The sequence below is a fragment of the Misgurnus anguillicaudatus genome, chromosome 13 (genome assembly GCF_027580225.2).
Source record: "Misgurnus anguillicaudatus chromosome 13, ASM2758022v2, whole genome shotgun sequence".
NCBI classification, from domain to species: domain Eukaryota; kingdom Metazoa; phylum Chordata; class Actinopteri; order Cypriniformes; family Cobitidae; genus Misgurnus; species Misgurnus anguillicaudatus.
Window position 1 is genome coordinate 18,836,439 of NC_073349.2, and position 16,053 is coordinate 18,852,491.

Consider the following 16,053-nt stretch of genomic DNA (forward strand, 5'->3'; position numbering starts at 1 on the left):
TGTTAAGTGCAGGAAGATGAACTTTGTCGAATTCATGACTAAACTTTGCTATACATACTGAATTACTTTCCCAAATGTGTCTTTAAATATGATTCATACGGTTTTGTGGAAAAGATGCAGTCGCTTCGCAGTGGAAACTGCATTAAACACATTCTTTCTCACACACACACACACGTACACACAGCATTGACTTGCCACAAATCACTCGATACCACTGGAAAAATCTGCTGTTTGTAATAAAGCGGTCATGTAATTTTACTTAGTAATGTTACTTTGGCAGTCTGTGAAGTCTTCATCTTCTGTTAAGAAATATTTGGGTTTTAAGTGGATGAATCAGTTCAGTATGGGGATGAAGGTACTGTAATAGATAGACAGATGCTCGGGGTGGGTGTTGATATGGGCGTCAGTGGCATCTGCAGAATAAACATCTTCAAAGGGAAACCAGGAAAGTGGTTACATGCTGTGACAATCACGCTTAATGCCCTTATTCCTTCTTGCTATCTGTATTGTAATCTATAGTAGAGTTTAAAGAAATAGTTGAAAATTCTTTCAAGAATGCCGTCTCATATGTATTTCCTTACTTTAGCTGAATAGAAACAAATCATTTTATAATAAAATGCTATCATGTCAAAGCTCCAAAAAATTAAAATAATTCCTGTAAGTTTATTGGGTTTATATCCTATTATATTTATTGGTATGTCCTCTGACACAAAACGAAACATATGTGAGACGTATCAGTTAATATTTTTAGCTAATTTGGGGATCGATATGTCACGTATTGATGGCAACATCCAAATCTGCGCAGTTCAAATATGGCAGCACGACTATTCTTTTATGGATGTACAAACAGTATTTTTTAATAGGATGCAATTGCCAGTTTACATCTCACATCTTAACCGACCTGAAGACATGTAGAAGACTAATTACCTGCTGATTTGTTTGTAGGGAAAACATGACCTGAGATGGTTAATACAAAATGAGATTGTTTTTTAAAAGATTGATGCCTTGGGCCATAAAGAGAAACATAATTTCAAACAGGATGCAAGACGTCAGCACAGGAATTGAGGTCATAGGCTGCAGGCCAAGGTTTCTCGTGTCAGACAAGAAACCGCTGTGACCCCAAGAAATGAGCACAGTGAAATCGCTGCAAGGTCGTTGCTATGGTTATTGAGAGGAACTTCCTGTTTATTCTGATGCACTCTCTCTGTTTTCAGAACTCTATGAACCTGCCTCCAGATAAAGCACGTCTCCTACGGCAGTATGATAATGAGAAGAAATGGGACCTAATTTGTGACCAGGTACAATCCTCACAACAATCACCTGCTTTTATTGTCACATCTGTGTTATGCAGTCCCAAAGACTATGACGGTTACAAAAATGGTGTCTTTTTACTCATCAGTTATAGACATAATGTTAGACTAGATTCTGAAGAATGTGCTGGTTACTTAAACTGCAGTGAACAAACATGACCTTAAAGGGACACTCCACTTTATTTGAAAATAGGCCAATTTTCCTGCTCCCCTAGAGTTAAACATTTGATTTTTACCGTTTTGGAATCCATTCAGATGATCTCTGGATCTGGCGGTACCACTTTTAGCATAGCTTAGCATAATCCATTGAATCTGATTATACCATTAGCATTGTGCTCAGAAATATCCAGTGTTTCGATATTTTTCCTATTTAAAACTTGACTCTTCTGTATTTACATTGTGTATTAAGATCGACAGAAAATTAAAAGTTGCGATTCTCTAGGCAGATATGGCTAGGAACTATACTCTCAAACTGGCGTAATAATTAAGGACTTTGCTGCCGTAACATGGCTGCAGCAGGCGTAGTGATATTACGCACTGCCCGAAAATAGTCCTTTTGGTAACTTTCAATAGCAGGGGACTATTTTCAGGCGCTGCGTAATATCATTGCGCCTCCTGCAGTCATGTTACGGCAGCAAAGTCCTTGATTATTACGCCAGAATGCGAGTATAGTTCCTAGCCATATCTGCCTACAAAACTGCAACTTTTAATTTTCCGTCGGTCTTAGTACACGTTGTAACTACAGAAGAGTCAAGTTTTACAGTAAATTAGAAAAATATAGAAACTCTTTGGTTATTTTTGAGCGCGATGCTAATGGTCTAATCAGATTCAATGGATTATGCTAAGCTATGCTAAAAACGGTACCGGCTGAATGGATTCCAAAATGGTAAAAATCAAATGTTTAGCTCTAGGGAAGCTGGAAAATGAGCTTATTTTCAAAAAAAGGGGGAGTGTCTCTTTAACCCAATCTTAAACACACATACGCATACACGCACGTACACATTATAAAAGTATCATAAAAGTGTTCAGTATAACTCAAGCTTTATTCTTTTGAAGGCTCCATCAGACATTGTAACTTGTGGAATGCAGTTTCAAAATGTGTAGCATTTGAAGTTATTAATTTCACTGTTACACTGTATACATTTCATATGTACGTTGTAAAAACCTTTTTAAAAAACTCTATTCACGCATTTCGACAAATGCATTCGGCTGCTGAATAAGGGAGGTGTTCAGCATTGCCAAACAATGTCATCATTTCTTAAACAAACTTATAATGGTGGAGAATATGTGCATGTGTTGGATAAAACAGAACACTAATCTCTGAGATGTTTTATCTCCCTCATGTTCTGCGCTAGGAGCGATTCCAGGTGAAGAATCCTCCACATACATACATCCAGAAACTACGTGGATATTTAGACCCAAAAGTCACACGCAAGGTCAGTATCCTATACCTGTAGCATTTAATATCTGTGAGGTCATACCAAATATTTCCCAATATCTTTAATATTGACTGAGGCAGGTCAAAGATTAAACCAATGTGAAATCAATCTTTACCTTGGATTTGGTAATGTAAAAGAGTACAAAATTGAGTAAGAATATTCCCATATACCTACAGGTTTTTCCATGTAACAGGTAGTTTTCCTGTGCAAGTCATTTGTGTTGACCCCTGTAGAGCCAATTGTATTTTCAACACAGTTGTATCTCTAGATATTAAAGGGGACATACCATGAAAATGTGACTTTTTTCCATGTTTAAGTGCTATAATTGGGTCCCCAGTGCTTTTATCAACCTAGAAAATGTGAATAAGATCAACCCAGTATCTTAGTTTTGGTAAACCACTCATGTGAAAAAAATAGGTCATTGAAATGTGGCTCCCCCTGTGATGTCAGAAGGGGATAATACCACCCCTTAATCTGCACTATCCAACCACACCAATCACATTTAGTACAAAGATCAGCTCATTTGCATGCTAATGGACACACCCAAAACGGCACATTTTTGCTCACACCTACAAAGTGGCAATTTAAACATGTTATAATAAATTATCTATATGATATTTTGAGCTAAAACTTCACATATGTACTCTGGGGACACCAAAGATATATTTGACATCTTGAAAAAGTCTTGTGAAATGTCCCCTTTAAAAAAACTTTTTTATTTTAAACTTTATGTATCATTTTCCGTAATATTTCCTTGAACATGCTTATAATCCTGAGCTTTTCCCTGTATGCAGAAATTCCGCAGGAGGGTCCAAGAATCCACCAAAGTCCTGCGTGAGCTGGAAATATCATTGAGAACCAATCACATCGGGTAACTAATTCCTCTCTTTTATCCTATCTCTCCATCTTGTACTGATCTCTTCAAATACCCCCAGAATAAATCTCCCATGATCCTTCAGCAACCAGAGCCGTGAGGTTGTGAGGCTCCTCCTGAATACAGTATTAGAGAACAATAGCACTGCCAGTGGTGCGGATAGGAAGCTGTGGTATTGTTTGGCCTTCCCCTATAAAGAATCACTCCTTCTTTGTTCGTCCTGTTGTAAGATGAATTGTTTGCCTGTGTGCAGATCCCTGCTGTTGGGCTGTTCTAACAGCCTCCCTGCATATGCTTATAGCTCAGTCTGTATGGTTTAGCAAAGCCCAGATGGTTCTTATTCATCTTGTACCGCACACACATCGACTTCGTCAGCAGGAAGCTCGGTTGTGTATGCTGGAGTACAAGGAAGCCAGGAGCGTCCGACAATTTATTGTGTGAAAGGACACACACAAACACTCACACGCAGACGCACATGAAGATTCAGGGCTTACATTCATGATTGTATGCAATAATGTACAATGAAACATTATGCTCTCTTTTGGACACACACACACATGCATACAAAAACAATAGGAGGAATTCACCAAGAATGAATGATAGCGTAATTTATTTGGACATGCTGTCTGCTTTTCTTGCCATTCTTTTGTGAAAAAAAACAAACAATTATGCAGATATACTATAATGCTAGTTTGCACTGATCTTGCGGGTGGGTTCATATGTTGAGTTATATAGGTTGTGCGGTATGACGTACCTAACTCGGATGTCCTCCATCACCACCACCATTATGATCAAGGCACATTTACATTGTTATCAAAATCTCAGAATGATTATAAATGACTTCCTTTGTCTTCTGTGTGAGCAACAAATAACCAGTACACCCGTCTCCTGGATCAAGAGTTAACAGTAATGTGTTTCTCATCAGCAACACACGGAAAAGAATAGAAAGGTTTTTTGGGGCTGGATGAAATGAAACAGAAGACTGTTTATTGCTTGTGTCTGATCTCTGGCCTCTTTCCGATGTGCTACTCCCTGCTTTGCCAAGACAATCTGAAATAGCATCTGGCCGGACAGGAAAAGAGTGTAAAGGGGCGCAGGGAGGGGGAGGTGGTAGACAGGAAGCTGATGATGGAGTGAGTCCCCACCATTTTTTCAGCCTGAAAAGTCTGTTTCTCTCTCAATGTATGTAGCACAGTCCCATTCTTTATATCTGTGCTTTGTGTGCAGGAGTCCGAAAGCTTCTTTCTTGATGCATGTGTGGCCATCTTAAAGGGATAGTTCACCAAAACCAAAAAATCTGTTGTCATTTATTAACCTGGTGATATCTCTTTTAAGCACACATGGGGCTGAATGTGTGTCAGTCAACCACATGGATTTTACATTTTAGTGCTTAAAGGGAAATTCCACTTTTTTAAAAAACACTTTTAGCATAGCTTAGCACAATCCATTGAATCTGATTAGACCATTAGCATCGTGCTAAAAAAATAACCAAAGAGTTTCGATATTTTTAAAACTTGACTTTTCTGTAGTTACATTGTGTAATAAGACCAACAGAAAATTAAAAGTTGCGAATTTTCTAGGCAGGTATGCTAGGAACTACACTCTCATTCTGGCGTAATAATCAGTGACTTTGCTGATGTAACATGGCTGCAGCAGGGGTATTGATATTACGCAGCAGCCGAAAATAGTCCCCTTAGTAACTTTGGCCCTGTCCCAAATGGCGCACTTCATGTAGACTTTCGGTCTCGTGGCCTTAAATTGCGCGTTCTCGCTTAGTCTACGAGTCCGTAGGGTGTCCCATCTGTCATTTTTACGCTTTGAAGTGTGCTCATCAGCGCCTCCTTTGCCCCCTTGATGCGGCCTTCAGCGAAGCCCGCACTGCAGCAGGCTTCGCGCACTTTACCAACCCAGAAGTCCTTGCGAAAGGGCAATCAGACCAATCAGACGAAGGAAGGGAGGAGTTCACACTGACGGGCAACTTTCCTACCTATTTCCGGTGTGATGCTCGAGTCTGTCCCAAAATACAACTCCGGTGCACCCACGTGGACTCGCATCAAGGGTCCCTAAAGTCTGGACTACGTGATGTCATCAAAGTGTGGACTCTGAGGAGGACCACAAGTCCGGAGTGTGCCATTTGGGACAGGGCCTTTCAATGGCAGGGGACTATTTTCGGTTAGTGCGTAATATCACTACGCCTGCTGCAGCCATGTTACAACTGCAAAGTCCTTGATTATAACGACAGAATGAGAGTATAGTCCTGGCCATGTCTGCCTAGAGGATCGCTTTTGATTTTCTGTCGGTCTTTGTGCACGATGTGGCTACAGAAGAGTCAAGTTTGAAATAGGAGAAATGTCGAGACGCTTTGGTTGTTTTTTGGCGCGGTGCTGGTGGTCTGGTCGGGTTCAGTGGATTGTGCTGAGCTATGCTAAAAGTGCTAGCGCCAGACCCAGAGATCATCTGAATGGATTCCAAAACAGTAAGAAACAAATGTTTAACTCTAGGGGAGCTGGAAAATTAGCATATTTTCAAAAAAGTGGAGTGTCCCTTTAAGTGCATCTTAAATATATCTGTCATCCTTAAACTAAAACATCTATCCAGTTTTAAAAAAGTTTGGAAAAGCACAACCAGTACAAATTCTTTGAAACGTAGTTTTTGTGTTTGATTGACAGGTTTGAAACAGCATGAGGGTGAATAAACAATGACAAACTCTGTAACTAATAATTATATTTCGTTTTTAAGGGGTTAAATGAGAAAGAAAGTGAGAGGGGGCAGAAAAAAAGAGGAATGAATGTATATATAAGTGAATGTTTGTGTTGGAGAAGCAGTCTAAACATTGCCTGTGTCAGATGCTTAACCTCTTCTACTGGGTTCTCTCTCAGACTTTCGCCCTCCACGTTCCTTTGCTCTGTATGGTGGGAATTCCTTTAGCTTTGAGTCCCCCCCCCCCTAAGAAATCTGAAGGGAATCTGAAACTAAAATCTTTTCTTGATTTTCCATCCCTGTGCTACCAAGCCAGTCAAGTCAAAGCAGCCTTTAGGAAAATATTTCTTTGAATTGTAAAGTCAGCATGAAACAGCATACACAACTAATTTAACATTTGTAATATTGTGGATTTAACCTCCTAAGACCTGAGCTTTGGTTTGTCTTTTTTTTAGATTTCTTCCAGCTATTTTGGGGTTGGGAAGAACCAATAAATATAATAACCAAATATTTTTCTTTGAACATGAATGTATTATGGTGCAAACAACAAAAAATGTGATGTTCACGTATGTGGACACACCAGGTCTCAAGAGGTTAAAAGTGTGAAACTGGATATTTAGTTAAAAAAAATATGTGGGTGTTTCAAATTATACAGTCTAAAAACAAACGGTGCTTAACAGCACCAAAAGTAGTTCTTGGCTCGTAATCATAGAGGAACCACTTTAAGTGCCATACAGCATCGATGAAGTACCTGTGTAGCACTTGTGTAGAACCATATTGTGCTATGTAGAACCATATGTGGTGCTATAGTGGTGCTATAAAATCCAGTATGGTTCTTCATAGGTGCTATATAGTACTAAAAATGGTTCCTCTATGAGATTATGAGCGAAGAATCACTTTTAGTGCTATTTAGCACCGTTTGTTTTTAGAGTGTACAGTTTGCACTTTTATGGCCCAAGTAAATCATATTTTAATGAATTTTGATTTCATATTGACAGTCTAGAGCAGTGTTTCTTAACCAGGGGTCCGGGCCCACACGGTGGCCTTGACAGATTTCCAAGGGGGTCTCCAGGTGACTTAGTTAATAGGAAAATATGGGGGGCCCAAAATGATAACGGTTGAGAACCACAGGATAAGTGTGCTTTTCCCTCCCGAATTGCTTTTGTATAACTTTACTCCTCACCGATTTCAGTGGGATGTTTAACATCTGCCTCTTTATTGTGACAGGTGGGTTCGTGAATTCCTCAATGATGAGAACAGGGGTCTGGACATTCTGGTGGAGTATCTCTCCTTCGCCCAGTGTGCTGTCATGTAAGTGACACGCCCTCCAAACAACCAATCACAGACACGCTCACAAGACCAAAACACTCTGATCCACCAAGCACCTGTATGGCATTTAAAAGATCCCTCTGAAACAAGTAACCTTATCTACAGCTTATTGTAGATAAGGATTGCACTATTGAAATATGTATAAACTTGCTCAACGCTTAATACTGTTGCTAAAATGTATAATCTTTGTACGTGGAGGATGCCTCGTAGTTATGCAGAGGCAAATTTCTGTGCAGCATTTTGATTTGTGCTTTGATATGCCGTGCTATAATATGCTCGGATGGTCCCATGCTGCTGTCTGCAAAACCCGGGACCCCGTTACTGAGCTTTGTTGCTAACCCCTTCCCACCCTTATCCCCTTCCCCTCGCTCTCCCTATGTGCGGTTCCCTGTGTGCTCGGCTCAGGTTGGATTTTGAAGCGCTGGAGATGGCCGATGACTGTTCGCTGGACAAAGCTAAGTCCTGGAGCAGGTCCATTGAGGATCTGCACCAGAACGGCTGCAATACGCTGGTGCGCTCTGCGCGGCAATCCGTCCTCCGGTATGTACGGTATTGTGTGTATGGCCTGCTTGTGCTTGCTGCTGTGCACTGCCTCGCTTTGAAATGATGTCGGCTTATGTGATATTTTGCACTAAATATTCACAGACTTGTTTTGAGGCCGATCTGCAGTTTGGTTGTTAGTTTCTAAAATATAGGACCATATAAATAAGCTTTATTTTCTACACATGGTTTGTAAACTTTATACAAGCAGATAATGTCAACTACTGTCACAATGTCAAAGTTAGCATCCTATATTACTCACTTTGCAGTACAAAAGTTGTGGGTTCACGCTGTGACAGACATTTAGTGCTTTGTACCGATGCATCATTTCACCACAGCCACACTTCCTGAGGGTAGACAGCACACGCAAATAATAAAAGTACCTTCTCATGTGATGGACAGATGTGCATCTGTGTATATTCAGTGTCTCTTGTCAACCTCTGGCATTATATTATAGGTATGGCTCAGCGTCCAACAGCAAAACCATCAAGAACTCCAGATTAGTCAGTCAAAAGGACGACGTGCATGTGTGCATTATGTGTCTCAGAGCAATCATGAACTATCAGGTACTGGATGCAATGATCTGATTGGTTAAAAAAATCCAGACTGAAACACAAAAATGCTTTTCTCCCTCTAGTGGTATTACACATCAATGTCTTTCATTTCTTTTCAACCGCAGCACAATGAATTCATTTAGAGGAGATTCAACAATTTATTGCTTTTTTGTTTCTCACCTTAGTATGGCTTCAACCTTGTCATGTCTCATGATCATGCGGTTAATGAGATTGCCCTGAGCTTAAACAATAAGAACCCAAGGTAAGATATTAACCACATTTACCATCTATTTAACATTCCTTAAGTTTGCGAGGGGATTTATCAACCCCCACAGGTAGTGTTACCACCTAAGCCCATACCTTCAGAAGTCTTTTGTCTTGGTTGTGCTCTGAAGTTGGTTGTTAGAGTTTTGTTTGGTTGAATGAAGCCCTCAAAAAGGATTAATGTCAGATGTGTAGACTGCAGGATAAAGGAACAAACCCTTTTCCATTGCTATTATCATCATCACACTCTTCATTAACATTACAATTTATTAGAATCAATATTTAAACATGTACAATATATTGAGATATTTGGAGCGTCTCTCTAAAGTCCCACCTACATATACTGGTACTTGACATCAGAAATGACCCTTAAGAAACGCTGAAGATGAAAGCTGGCGATCAACCCCTCCTATCGTATTTCTCATTTTGAAAATTGTATAACAATGAACACAAAGCTGCTGTTCTCCCTGAAGGACGGATCTAAGCAGGTGTGGGTGGGTAATGATCTCTGTTGGTAATGTTACACTTCTCATTGTGGGAATTTTGCTCTGTCGCTGTACTGTACTCGAATGCTCACAGAATCTATTGTTCTGCTTACAGAACAAAAGCGCTGGTCCTGGAACTGCTGGCTGCTGTGTGTTTGGTGCGGGGAGGCCATGAAATTATCCTCTCGGCGTTTGATAACTTCAAAGAGGTAGGATCTGGGACATGTACACTTTTGTGTGTACTCCAAAAACCATTGATGCTATAATAAATACTGTATAACCTTATTCACACATCAGTGGTCCCATAAAATCGGCCTAGGGGCTTTTGTATGAACACAAACACGTTCAGGAAATGTTCTGGGATCACTCCCGTAAAAGGGACCTAGTAACATTGCCGTAACATTTACGGAAAGCATTCTGTGTGAATACAAACACGTTCCTGTAAATGTTCTGGGATCGCTTCCATAAAAGGGACCTAGTAACATTGCCATAACATTTACAGGAAGTGTCTGTGTGAACATAAACACGTTCCATAAATGTTCTGGGATTGCTCCCTTAAAAGGGACCTAGTAACATTGCCGTAACATTTACGGAAAGCGTTCTGTGTGAACATAAACATGTTCCGTTAATTTTCTGGGATTGCTGCCGTAAAAGGGACCTAGTAACATTGCCGTAACATTTACGGAAGGCATTCTGTGTGAATACAAACACGTTCTGTAAATGTTCTAAGATTGCTCCCTTAAAAGGGACCTAGTAACATTGCCGTAACATTTACGGAAAGCGTTCTGTGTGAACATAAACATGTTCCGTAAATTTTCTGGGATTGCTGCTGTAAAAGGGACCTAGTAACATTGCCGTAACATTTACGGAAAGCATTTTGTGTGAACACAAACACTTTCCGTAAATGTTATGGGATTGCTTCTGTAAAAGGGACCTAGTTACATTTCCATAACATTTATAGAAAGCGTTTCGGTGTGTACACAAACACATTCCGTAAATGTTCTGGGATTGCTCCCATAAAAGGGTCCTAGTAACATTGCCATAACATTTACAGAAAGCGTTCTGTGTCAACACAAACACGTTCCGTAAATTTTCTGGGATCGCTGCCATAAAAGGGTCCTAGTAACATTGTTGTAACATTTACGGAAAACGTTCGGTGTAAACAAAAACACGTTCCATAAATGTTCTGGGATTGCTCCCTTAAAAGGGACCTAGTGACATTGCCTTAACATTTATGGAAAGCGTTCTGTAAATGTTCTGGGGTCGCTTCCGTAAAAGGGACCTAGTAACATTTCTGTAACATTTACGGAAAGCGTTCTGTGTGAACACAAACATGTTCCCTAAATGTTCTGGGATCACTCCCGTAAAAGGGACCTAGTAACACTGCCGTAACATTTACAGAAAGCATTATGTGTGAACAAATGGCAGAAACAATGTCGTAAGAGGCATCCCGTAGTGAGGACGTGCGTGTCATCGCAATAAAAAGTTGACACGGGGGGAATTAAACGAAGATTAACATTCACAACGAGAAATGTCTGCTAACTGGACTGAAGCAGACATCCAGGAGCTTCTTATTGTCTGCGCTGAAGCTGAGATCATTCACTAGAACAGCGCATCAAACGCTCCTTATGATCATATCATAAACAAAGATGCACGTGCGTGGTTTCGCAAAGGAGAATCACGGATTACAAGCAAACTCCAGGCGATTTTGATCTTTGACATGGCCTTAGTCAATATTAAAGATATCAAGGTTATATTTACACAGAATGATCTTTACATTATGTAGAAAACACAAAAGCACAAAAAAACTACTTTAGCTTGGTTTTAACAGGATCGCATTTCTACCACATTTTATGCTAAGATGTGTGTGGGGTCACTTGTTTTTGCTATTATTTGATTCTTTTACAGAGCTGTAAGCAGCCATGTCTAATACCAGAGTTATTTTTCCTTGCTCAACAGTGTGTATGTGTGGGAAAACACCACATCTTCAGCCAGTCGTATCATTAAATCCACGTCTCGGATAAGGATCAGTTTTTCAGGGAGGTTGAGGAATTGCCCGCAGACTTAAGCGTTTGCTCAACCTTTTTGTTTCTGTTTGCCTAGCCATTTAAATACCGGAAACGGCCCTATTACCCCGTAACCGTCCGTCTCTGCTCTGAGAAACTAAGAGCTATCAACACAACAATGTAGGACCCAGAGAGACTGTGAAAAAGAAATGTAATGCCTGTAAAACTAGTAGTCTATCTATGGAACTAGGTGTCTGTGGTTTAACTGACTTTTATTTGGACACTTCAATTTAACTCGCCACAAATATTTTAAGAGGAGCCAATGTCACCTATTGTAGTTATTCATATAACAAAGGCCATGTTTACCACTTGGCAGGTTTCCCATTTTGCCTGGCCTTTTATTGTATTATGGTAAAGTGTAAAAGCCTTTTCCATGGAAGTCGATTTCTTTGGTTATAGACTTTGATTTTAGACCGTTAAGGTTGGTTTTACTTATACAAGAATCTGCTTGGGAAATCTTTACTATGGTGTTTAAGCAATAGTGGGGATATGACATGATCTGTTTATTCTGGGCTTACTGCAATTAACTTATTAAAACTATATGTTGCAGGTGTGTAAAGAAAAGCATCGGTTTGAGAAGCTGATGGAGTATTTTCGTAGTGAAGATGGAAACATTGACTTCATGGTAGGTCCATAAAATATGTGTGTGAGAGAGAAATCTCTATGTGTGTTCAAATGCATATGTTTGTGTCTCAGGTGGCCTGTATGCAGTTTATCAACATTGTGGTTCATTCGGTGGAGGACATGAACTTCCGCGTACATCTGCAGTATGAGTTTACTAAACTAGGCCTTGATGACTTCCTAGAGGTACTGAATTAAAGTTAATCCACTGAAATAATCCACTGTTTAATCCAACAGTTTTCAGACAGCCAAATACACTCTAATGCTTGATTGTTTCAACCCCACGTTGGTTTAACCATTGGGTTCTGCCTGGGGGGCGTGCACACTTGGGGGGCACTAGATGGTGCCAGGGAGGGCCCCAGTTTTATGACATTTTATAAAATACATTAATTTATCATAAAGCCTGAGTAATGAAACCCTCAGAAAAATATAGCTACCAACCAACAGAACTATGCATAATATAACATTTTGTTTCATTTAAAGTTTATGGATTGTTTTATATCATAAATTAGATTTATTACAAAATCTGATGTTTTTGTAACTACTGTATGTGTTTTCTCACAGAAATCTAAGCACACAGAGAGTGATAAGCTATCGGTGCAGATTCAGGCATACCTGGATAATGTGTTTGATGTTGGAGGACTATTGGAGGACGCTGAAACAAAAAATGTGGCTTTGGAGAAGGTGGAAGAGCTAGAGGAGCATTTGTCACATGTAAGAGCCAGTCTACAGTATAGTACAGTCATCATAACATTACTACAAAATTCATTGACTTAAGTATATCAACAATTCTGTAGCCTATGTAATTTATTAAACTTGCTGAGGTATATAAGCACTATACCTTTGAATATTTGAATGACTTCACTCCTATCAGAGCTCATTCAGAGCATTTATTGCCTCATATTTACCCACAACATACAGTATAGTCATATAATCTGTATCTTATATATTCACTTCTAAGATCTTGCATTATAATTCAGCATGTTTGTTAAACTTTCATGCATTCTTTTAGAGCTGAATATTTATCATTGATGGCCATGATTATATTATCAGTTTAAAGGCAGTTTGAAAACAATCAATATGATTATTTCAATAAGCATGGCTCACTAGTGGGCGTTTATACCAGGTTGAAAAAGTTTTCAAATGACACAAATTCCTCGAGATCGCACTGTAGGACGAATGCAGAATTCCCCAAATATTCCACTCTATGTGAGTAATCTCTGCTGCTACATAAGTGAAAGTAATGCTGTCTTATGTGCTGTGTCATATACTACTGGAAAATCCTCTGTATTGATACAGAGAGAGGATCATGTTTATACGATCAGTGCTCTTATACTTTTGTGGTTTCTACATTTTTTGTTCTAGGTGACAGAGAAGCTTCTCGATGTTGAAAATGAGACCATGATGAAGGTAGCAGACCTTGAGAAACAACTATTACAGAAAGACAAGGAATTGGTTACTATAAAGGTAGGACCCTCAGTCTCTCTCTCTCTCACATTTATCACTGTAGAGTTAATATGGCAATAGAAATACTATGTGTACTGCAAATCTATTTTCATGTCTAATTTAAATTATTTTAGGTAATGTACTAATGGTAATACATTTTTATTATTTTTTGGAAAAAAATATATGCACATTGTTTAGTTTTTTAAAGTTGCCTTAAAGAACTTCTTATGGATACTGTATGTTAAATAAATATAATTATATGCGACCCTGTCAGGTTAAAATCTCATAATCTAATAATGAAATCAAAAGCATCAAAGTTTGATTTCAGTCAATAATTTCACATTAATTTTATTCTTTGACATGACCTTACTCCATCAATATTAAAGATATCAAAGTTATATTTTTGCTTTACATTATGTTAGATGATTTTATGTAGAATCACAAATCACAAAAAATGACTTTAGCTGAATTTTCATAGGTAGGTACTTTGCAAATCAATGACTGGTTTCACTTTGTTCTGCGCCAATTTCTCTGGTTCTTCAGGAGACGTATGAGTCCACCAGCACACAGGTTAACACACTGCGGCGGATGATCCAAGAGAAAGATGCCGCTTTCCAGAGGCACAATAACATTGAGAAGCGGCTGCTGGAGCTGGAGCAACAGGGCACCATCCGTTTGCGAAAACAGCCTGATGGGGACATTGCAATCGAGGCTTTGGGTGGTGGTGGTGGAGTGGTTGGTGGGTCTGTCTGTGGAGCTCCTCTGGGAGACTTGGGCTTACTTTCTGCAGGCGTGACTGGGAACGGAGGTCTGGGCGTTACCTCGCCCAGCGCTGTAGAAGATGTTGCTCCACCGCCGCCTCCACCTCCACCACCGCCTCCACCTGCCCCACCCCTCCCGTCAGAAGGTACAGAGCCAAGGAAAAGTTGAAAGAAAATGAATGATTACGCACTTACTGTAAATAAGGTTTGCATTTTTAAATTCTGGGAACCTTTGTAGTGTTTTGTCTCAGGTTTCTACTTAAATCATAACGAACACGACTTTGCTATTACTTAAACTGCCCACAAATACAGTACCGGTCAAAAGTTTGGAAACATTTCTTTCTTTCGATAATAATGTAGTATAATATGGAAAAATTATAGTAACCTCAGCAAAACTATAAAATAACATAACGTAATGTAGAAAGATGCCGCTTTCCAGAGGCACAACAACATTGAGGAGCAGCTGTTGGAGCTGGAGCAGCAGGGCACAATCTGTTATGTTTTATCCGTTATAAAACTTTCTATATATATAGTTATTTCTAAATGATGCGTATTTGAACGATTATTATTGGAGAGATTATCATAATTTATGCGTGATTTCTTCTGCTTTGCCACAAAAATAATTTGTGTCTCTCTGGGTGGGCCAGCCATAAATCTGAGTGGGCCAGTGTCACCCTGGCCCTTATGTAGCCTCGCCACACTATATATATATATAATGCATATGTAAAGTATTATTACTAGTTTAATGTTCAATATTAATTATCATTATATGAATGAATAACATTTAAAAAAATGTCATCTTCAGAATTTAGTTAATGCAAGTTAATATAATCATCAAACTATCGTTATCGGCAGATATCTGTCAGAATAATTGCCTATCGGTGGAAAATTTTTATATCCGTGAATCTCTAATATATTAAATTACATAACATAAAAACATTGTTACATTGTGCCACCTACATTACTGGTTAGGTCAGTATTCAGCCAATTTTTCCAGCCCAAATTTTCCTGCCTTTTCTTCCGTGAAAGGTTGTGGAATGGTGCCAGATCACTGAAAAAAGGGCTATGTGAGAAATCCTTTAAAGCTTTACACTAATAACAGTCAGTGTAGGATATGAATAACACAAAAAAACAATTATTCCCATTGAGTTACAGCCTCTTAATATATGTCATCGACTTAACAGGAAGAGGAAAAGCTGAGGCCGTTTCCTTTAAAAAGAACACTTCTACTGAGGAAACAGCTGGACTGGACCTCAATATTCTTTTTAACCCTAATAGACCGACAGTAAGGAGTAAAACTGTGAAAAAAAGCCACTATAAAATTATTTATTTGCAAATGTTTTGTACCTTTTTCCACAGTGGAGTGCATTCCTATTCCTCCTCCTCCTCCACCACCTCTACCCATTTCTGGAGCATCACCATCAGTTATACTAAGTTTAGGCTTATCAGGTAACACAAACACATATTCTTGTAATATATTAGACTTTTGTGTATGCGATATCTGACCCTGAGTTTGATCCTGTAGCCATACGCATTAAGAAACCCATAAAAACCAAGTTCCGCCTCCCTGTCTTCAACTGGACTGCACTGAAACCCAACCAGATCAATGGCACCGTCTTCAGCGAGATCGATGACGAGCGTGTGCTTGAGGTGCGTGAGCTGCA

At 39.3% G+C, this 16,053-nt stretch overlaps 1 protein-coding gene across 6 annotated transcripts in view; it reads left to right on the forward strand.

The window, feature by feature from the left end:
• The window catches only part of fmnl3 (formin-like 3), a 49,075-nt gene that overhangs the window by 18,887 nt on the left and 14,135 nt on the right, over nt 1-16,053 (forward strand). For 5 of the 6 annotated variants that reach the window (XR_012372917.1, XM_055188821.2, XM_055188822.2 and 2 more), the window contains exons 2-16: nt 1,215-1,298; nt 2,666-2,746; nt 3,544-3,620; nt 7,551-7,634; nt 8,058-8,192; nt 8,650-8,758; nt 8,932-9,008; nt 9,611-9,704; nt 12,112-12,186; nt 12,258-12,368; nt 12,747-12,896; nt 13,548-13,649; nt 14,172-14,535; nt 15,749-15,838; nt 15,915-16,039. Coding sequence is in view for 5 of the 6 variants with exons in the window: in XM_055188821.2 (XP_055044796.2) it covers nt 1,215-1,298; nt 2,666-2,746; nt 3,544-3,620; nt 7,551-7,634; nt 8,058-8,192; nt 8,650-8,758; nt 8,932-9,008; nt 9,611-9,704; nt 12,112-12,186; nt 12,258-12,368; nt 12,747-12,896; nt 13,548-13,649; nt 14,172-14,535; nt 15,749-15,838; nt 15,915-16,039 (1,758 nt within the window). In the remaining variant the exon portion in view is untranslated. The remainder of the gene's footprint in view (nt 1-1,214; nt 1,299-2,665; nt 2,747-3,543; nt 3,621-7,550; nt 7,635-8,057; nt 8,193-8,649; nt 8,759-8,931; nt 9,009-9,610; nt 9,705-12,111; nt 12,187-12,257; nt 12,369-12,746; nt 12,897-13,547; nt 13,650-14,171; nt 14,536-15,748; nt 15,839-15,914; nt 16,040-16,053) is intronic. The other variant, XM_055188823.2, reaches the window with a different exon arrangement.